Source organism: Rhinopithecus bieti, unplaced genomic scaffold (genome assembly GCF_001698545.2).
Source record: "Rhinopithecus bieti isolate Rb0 unplaced genomic scaffold, ASM169854v2 scaffold_16175, whole genome shotgun sequence".
Classification (NCBI taxonomy): Eukaryota; Metazoa; Chordata; class Mammalia; order Primates; family Cercopithecidae; genus Rhinopithecus; species Rhinopithecus bieti.
Genome location: NW_016808491.1, coordinates 128,009 through 135,779, shown reverse-complemented (window position 1 = coordinate 135,779; position 7,771 = coordinate 128,009). Strand labels below are relative to the sequence as shown.

The window sequence follows — 7,771 nt, the reverse complement described above, 5'->3', positions numbered from 1 at the left end:
TTTTTTTTTTTTTTTTTTTTTTTGAGATGGAGTCTTGCTCTTGTCACCCAGGCTGGAGTGCGGTGGTGCAATCTCGGCTTACTGCAAACCTCCACCTCCCAGGTTCAAGCAGTTCTCGTGCCTCAGCCTCCTGAGTAGCTGGGATTACAGGCGTGCGCCACCACCCCTGGCTAGTTTTTGTGTTTTTACTAGAGATGGGGTTTCACCATGTTGGTCAGGCTGGTCTTGAACTCCTGACCTCGTGATCCACCCGCCTCGGCCTCCCAAAGTGCTGGGATTACAGGTATGAGCCACCATGCGTGGCCGACACGTTCATTCCTTTTTTTTTTTTTTTTTGAGACAGAGTCTTGCTCTGTTGCCCAAGCTGGAGTGCAGTGGCCAGATCTCAGCTCACTGCAAGCTCCGCCTCCCGGGTTCATGCCATTCTCCTGCCTCAGCCTCCCGAGTAGCTGGGACTACAGGCACCCGCCACCTCGCCCGGCTAGTTTTTTGTATTTTTTAGTAGAGACGGGGTTTCACCGTGTTAGCCAGGATGGTCTCGATCTCCTGACCTTGTGATCCGCCCGCCTCGGCCTCCCAAAGTGCTGGGATTACAGGCTTGAGCCACCGCGCCCGGCCGACACGTTCATTCTTTAAGCATCTGCCCTGTACCTGGCACGAGGGAGGTAAATTAAGACAAGTAACATACAGTCTGTGTATTCAGAAGAGCCATCATTTTATCCTTAATGTAAAGACACCTTGACAGGCTTTGTCAGGCTCCTCTGAGACTAGATCATTCACTTGCCCACATTCCTCCAATAGAATAAAAAAGAGAAATTAGATTGTTCTAGCATGACTTGTTTTTATTAAAACTATATTGGCTGCTAGTATATACCACTCTCTTTTCATAAATCATATGTTCAATGTAATATAAAATTTTACCAGTGATTTATGTTAATTTAATATTCTGTCTTGTGGCTGGCTGACCATAATGGTGTATCTTAAAATTGAAATTCTTTGAAACAGAGGAGTTTGTAAGGCAACCTCACTCTGCATCTGTCTTCCTAGGGTAAAGTAAAAGGGGGAAGGAGGAAGAAATGCTCTTATAATGGAAACCTATGTAGTGAAAATTGGTATTTTGCTACAATGGGGAGTTTTCATTATTAATCAACTATGTAGTTGTAACTCTTCACAAAGGCTATTCTGGATATCCTTTGTTATAGTAAAATCATTAAGAAAATATATTTGGGGCCCCAACTGTGGGTCTCAATGCAATTTTAATTTGTAGCAGCATTTATTGTGTGTCTGCTATGAACCCAGCCTCACAGTTTATAAAAGGATGCAAGAATACTTAGAAGTACGTGTGTGTGTGTGTGTGAGTGAGAGAGAGAGTGAATAGTGATGTAGCACCCACCATGTACCAAACACTATTCCAGCTGCTTCCATATACTAACTAACTCAATCTCACTACACCTATTTTATAAATGAGGACAATGGGGGCTTAGAGAGATTAAGAAGCTTGCTTAAGTTGCACTGCTACTAATTAGTGGTACTGGGATTCAGAACTGGGCATTCTGGCTCAGGTTAGCCTCAGTTGCTTGTCATTCCACAGACATTTATTGAGTACTTTTGATAGGCAAGGGATTGAATTTGGTCATTTCTAAGATTCATTCATTCATGAAATACTGAGAACCTACCATGGGCCGGAGTAGCATGGTCTCTGCTCTTAGGGAATTTGTAGACTAGTGGGGAATCAGTCAGTCAAAAATATATAATACATTTTCAAACAGTGATAAGTCCTGTAAAGAAAATAAAGCCAGAGAAGGGGCTAGAGAGAGGTGGAGGGATGTAGAGTTATTTTAGATTTTATGAGCTGAGGGGGTGTCTCTGAGTAGGTGTCATTTGAGGAGAAACCTGTCTGAGGAGAGAAGCCAGCCATGGGGGGGATCTGGAGGGAGAAGAGTGCTCCAGGTAGAGGGAGCAGCAAGTGCAAAGGTCCTGATGTCAGAATGAGCCGGCACAGTGCGTGGGCCAGTTATGGAAGACTGTTGTTTCTAGAGCTGGGGAGAGTGTTGGTGGTGAGGTCAGAGAACAGGGTAAGGGCCAGGTCACTTTTGGCTCTTGCAGATTATGGGAGGGAGTTTCGATTTTCTTCTGAATGTCAGGGGAAATCTTTGGGACTTTTGAGTAGGGGAGTGATGTGTTTTGATTTATGATTATTATTTTTTTTAGAGACAGGGTCTTGTTGTGTTGCCCAAGCAGGAGTATAGTGGCACGGTCACAGCTCATTGCAGCCTCAGTCTCCCGGGCTCAAGAGATCCTTCCGCCTCAGCTTCCCAAGTATCCGGGACCACCAGCGAGTGCCACCATGCCTGACTAATTTTTAAAATTTTTGTAGAGACAAGGTCTCTTCATGTTTCTCAGGCTGGTCTCTAACTCCTGGGCTCAAGTGATCCTCCCACTGCCTCATTCTCCCAAAGTGCTGGGATAACAGGCATAAGCCACCACGCTTGGCCTGATTTAAATTTTTAAAGGAGAACTCTGGCTACAGCATGGAGAACAGACTATGGGGTGGCAAAAACAAAGCAGGAGGCTTTTGTGTTGAGCCAAGGAATTCCCTCTCCTGGAGGGAACTGTTGGTCATAATGGTGATAAAAGTTGGTCGTAAAGGTGCTGCCACCACCCAATACCTGCTCTTGAGCTCAAATCTCTGTGTCGCAAACCACACTGCTGGAGGATGCTGATGGAGAAGCAGCCTCTGTCATTCAGTTCGCCTCACCCTCTGCCCAGGCCTCCTGAGATGCACATGCTTTCCCTCCACATTCATTGCTCATGGGGACCCTATCTTGAAGGGAGTCATTTTGGGATAAACTTGTATTAAGACCCTAAGGAAGAAAAAGTTAACTTTCCCTGACTGACTTTAAAAACAGAAGCTTCGGTCCGGCACGGTGGCTCACGCCTATAATCCCAGCCCTTTGGAAGGCCGACACAGGTGTATCACGAGGTCAGAAGTTCAAGACCAGCCTGGCCAATATGGTGAAACCCTGTCTCTACTAAAAATACAAAAATTAGCCGGGTGTGGTGGTGCACGCCTGTAGTCCCAGCTACTTGGGAGGCTGAGGCAGGAGAATCGCTTGAACCCAGAAAGCAGAGGTTGCGCTGAGCCAAGATCGTACCACTGCACTCTAGCCTGGGCGACAGAGCAAGACTCTGCCTTGAAACAACAACAACAAAAACCCTAGAAGCTTCATATTTACTTAAAGGATTTATGGCCAGAGAATAGACATGAGAGACAGCTTAGGGATGGAAAAAGACACACAAAAGGGATTCAGCGTGGGAAGAAACCCTGGCCTAAGAACCAGACACCTGGGTTCAACCTTTGGCATATCAGATGCCAGTGTCTGTACATCTGGGCGAGTTACTTAACTTTTTTGAGTCTGCTTCCATGTCAACAGAGATGATACCTGTATTGCTAACCTCACGAGGCTGTCATGGGGTATGGTGAAGTGAGACTGGGAAGCACTGTGTATAGCTGTGTCATCTCCATCTAAGGTGGCAGTGTCACTGCTTAGGAGATGACAGACCCCAGTAGCCTGTCTGCTATTCTCATGTCTCACGTAACATTCCAAGGAATACCCTGGGATGAGGACTGGGGGGTTTCCCATGGTTGCGTAGTCCTAGGAGGGAAGAATCTGGAGTATGCGACAAGATCTGATTGATTGACTCTCCCCTCCCTCACCCCCAACAACTGGTTCGAGAACTAGCTTCATACTGTCTGGCCAAGACATTTCAGATCTTTATGTGAGCTGTTCCTGGAAGGTTATTGGCTGAGGTTCCTAGGGCAAATGTTAGGGGAGTTGGCTTGAAGTCACTACCCGACCTGGGGAGACAGATAATCACACACATGCACGCACACACATGATGAGCAAGGCACAGTTGCAGTCACTGGGGACTCACAGTGTTTGTGGATAAGTCTGATATATAAATAAATGATGAAAACTACAAAATGCTTCGGTGGAGATGTCTTCAAAGTATTGAGAAGGGTGTGAGTAATTCTACCAGGGAGTGGGTCAAGGAAAGTGTTAAAGGAGAGGGGATTCAAGCAGATTTCTGGAAGATATTTGGAGATTGCTATGTACAACAGATGGGGGACTTTTCCAGCAAAGATAAGGGGCATGAAACCGCTGGGTGGTTCCTGGGAACTGGTCCCTTGGATGTGGAAGGCGGTGGTAAGAAAGGAGGCTGCTGAGATCAGGCCAGGCCGGATTGTGGGAAACCACTGTCTGAGCTGATTTTGGCATCTCTGCCTTAAGATTGTGAATTCTTTTCTTTTCTTTTTTTTTTTTTTGAGACGGAGTCTCGCTCTGTCGCCCAGGCTGGAGTGCAGTGGCGCTGGGACTACAGGCGCCTGCCACCTCGCCCGGCTAATTTTTTGTATTTTTTAGTAGAGACGGGGTTTCACCGAGTTAGCCAGGATGGTCTCTATCTCCTGACCTCAGCCTCCCAAAGTGCTGGGATTACAGGCGTGAGTCACTGCACCCGGCCATGAATTCTTTTCTTTTGTGCAGTGTCTATCCACTGACAGAGCTGTTCTGAGGCCTGATGTGCTAGTGTTGATAAAATGTAAAGGAGGGCCCCTGTGAGGCCTAGCATGGCATCCTGCCTGAGGTCAGTGTTTAAATGGTAACTGAAATGACCAAGACATGATGTTTATCCTGGAGTTCCGGAGAAGACGTTGTCACCGTACAAATCCCCAGACACTGGGGTGTGGACACCGTGTGTCCTGTGGTACCAGTACATTGCAAAAGCAGTCCCATCAGTGGCTGCTGCTGTAGTTCTCTCTGCAGTCATGTCCACACTGAGAGGGGCTGCTGAAGGTGTGACGTCCCAGCTGATGAGCTTGTCCATCTGCCCTGTAGTCAGAAGCATAGCAGTAGAGAAGTGGAGGGGGTAGGTCTATTGCCATGAGTACCTTCTGTGAAAATGGTACCCTTTTAGTAATTACAGTTTTTTTGATATTACATAAGTATGTGATTAAATGATCTGTGGTCAGTGGAAATGGGAGTTGAAGGTGCCTTTTCTGTGTACTTTCCATTACCCCCCAAGTTGGGTGATATCGCCCTTGACTCCAGGCCATGCTTCTTCCCTCTGCCGTGTCCCATTGCTCTTCCCAGATGTCCCATCATCAGCTACAGCTCATGGATGTGACTGCTAGGTTAACCTCTAATTTCCTGTACGTTCTCTTACACGGTGGCTAGGTCATAACTCACGTGCAGAGCTCCAAGAGGAGAGAATATGAGGAAAGCACCCTCTGCTCCTCACCCTGTGATCTGATGGCCCACAGGTCACCAAGGCTCTTCCCAAGATGTCATGTCACTTTCTTGCCATATTCTTTAGTCTCTGTCTCCCAGTTATTCCAAGGTGACATTCAGAGGCCTTGACATCTGCTGCTAGGCAGGGCTCTGTTCTGTTACCAAACCTTCAAACTAAACAAGATAACTAACTAGGCCTTGTCAGTTTCACAGCCTTTTTTTAATATTGTAGGGACATAATTTATTAATTGGCTTCTTCCTAAGACCTAAAGAGTGAGGTTTGTAATTTTAAAAACCTATCCTTCCCTTCCTTTCCTGGCATTTGCCCCACTGACCACCCTCCTACCCACTACTGTCTTTTAAAAACATTGTGGAAAATTTTAAGCATATAGAAAAGGGAGGAGAATTGTATAATGAACTTGCAAGTACCAGCTTCAACGGTGATCAACTTGGGCATCTTGTATCATTTATATCCCCACCTACTCATCCTTAATTATTTTGAAGCAAATGCCATTTTATTTCATTCATAAATATTTTAGTATATAATTTTAAAAGATGAAAATTTTGTAAAATCATACTTCCATTGATATACCCAGTGATTCCTTAATATCGATATTCAGATTTCCCTAAATATCTCAAAATCTTTATCTTTTTGTATCTTGTTTTAATGGAATTGGTTGATCTCTTAAGTTTCTTTACATCTATAGGTGCTTGCTCTCTCTTTTCTTTTTTTTGAGATGGAGTCTTGCTCTGTTGCCCAGGCTGGAGTGCGGTGGTGTGATCCCGGCTCACTGCAACCTCTGCCTCCCAGGTTCTAGCAATTCTCCTGCTTCAGCCCCCCGAGTAGCTGGGATTACAGGCTCATGCCACTATGCCTAGCTAATATTTGTATTTTTTTTTTTTTTTTTGAGACGGAGTCTTGCTCTGTCGTCCAGACTGGAGTGCGGTGGTGCGATCTCGGCTCACTGCAAGCTCCACCTCCCTGGTTCATGCCATTCTCCTACCTCAGCCTCCCAAGTAGCTGGGACTACAGGCGCCCGCCACCATGCCTGGCTAATTTTTTGTATTTTTAGTAGAGATGGGGGTTTTTTTTTTTTTTTTTTTTTTTTTTTTTTAGTAGAGACAGGATTTCACCATGTTGGCCAGGCTGGTCTTGAACCCTGACCTCAAGTGATCCACCTGCCTCGGCCTTCCCAAAGTGCTGGAATTACAGGTGTGAGGCACTGCGCCCAGCAGGGTTTCTTAACGTTTACCTGGGCCCACGTGGTGGTCTTGAGAAAGTGGGAAAAACAGAGTCTACTCATAGGGATCTTTCCTTGTTGAGGTTTGATGATGGTGGGGCTATTATGTTCTCTGCCCTTGAACTACTTGCTCATGTTGGTTTCTCCAGCACCTCCTAAAAGATGAATTGGCATGAAATTGATTCAAAGCAGTACCATAGTTTGTTTCTCTTGGTGGTAAAAGATTCGTTCACTCAAGAAGCCACTGAGTAAGGAGAGGCTCAGGTGTTTCAAAAGTTATTTTTGGATTTTAGAAGTGTTTATTGGTTTGGCTAAACCAGCTGCTTTTGCTGATATTCTCCTGTATGTGTTTTCATTTAATTTTAAGGTACTCTTTTCTTCTTTTAGGATCTCATTTTGCCCAATGGTGGTACTCCAGCAGGTACTTCAAGTCCCGCTTCTTCATCTTCCCTTCTCAACAGACTTCAGCTTGATGATGACATTGATGGTGAGACTAGAGATCTCTTCGTTATAGTCGATGATCCCAAGAAGCATGTGTGTACAATGGAGACCTACATCACCTATAGGATCACCACCAAAGTAGGTCCCTGTGTTATAGAATGCCTGTGTTGAGTAGTCTCAGGGAATTGGGGTCTACCTCAGTGAATTTTGCCTTTGCTCTCCCTCTCTTTGTACAACCCTGTTCACCTTGATCACACTTGTGGGTGTGGCTTTTTGAGGGAATAGATGTAATTCAGATGAAAGGATTATATATAATAGTTTTTTAAATCTTAGAATAAGGAAGAAATTATGACTAAGATTTTTCAAATAAACATTTAATCCCTATACTTGCACTTATTTTTTACCATGATACTGTTTAACTTGTTAATATCATATTACTTCTGAAATTTATGAATCATTATATCAACCTAAATCACTGTGATGAGACCATGAATAAAATTTGGCCTAGGGCCGGGTGCAGTGGCTCAAGCCTATAATCCCAGCACTTTGGGAGGCCGAGACGGGCAGATCACGAGGTCAGGAGATCGAGACCATCCTGGCGAACACAGTGAAACCCCGTCTCTACTAAAAAAATACAAAAAACTACCCGGGCGAGGTTGCAGGCGCCTATAGTCCCAGCTACTCGGGAGGCTGAGGCAGGAGAATGGCGTAAACCCGGGAGGCGGAGCTTGCAGTGAGCTGAGATCCGGCCACTGCACTCTAGCCTGGGAGACAGAGCGAGATTCCATCTCAAAAAAA

General features: G+C 45.3%; 1 protein-coding gene across 2 annotated transcripts in view; it reads left to right on the top strand.

Annotated features, from left to right (window-relative positions):
* SNX30 (sorting nexin family member 30) overlaps nt 1-7,771 on the top strand; it is a 125,073-nt gene that overhangs the window by 43,786 nt on the left and 73,516 nt on the right. For both annotated transcript variants that reach the window (XR_001888123.1, XM_017886752.1), the window contains exon 2: nt 6,920-7,111. Coding sequence is in view for 1 of the 2 variants with exons in the window: in XM_017886752.1 (XP_017742241.1) it covers nt 6,920-7,111 (192 nt within the window). In the remaining variant the exon portion in view is untranslated. The remainder of the gene's footprint in view (nt 1-6,919; nt 7,112-7,771) is intronic.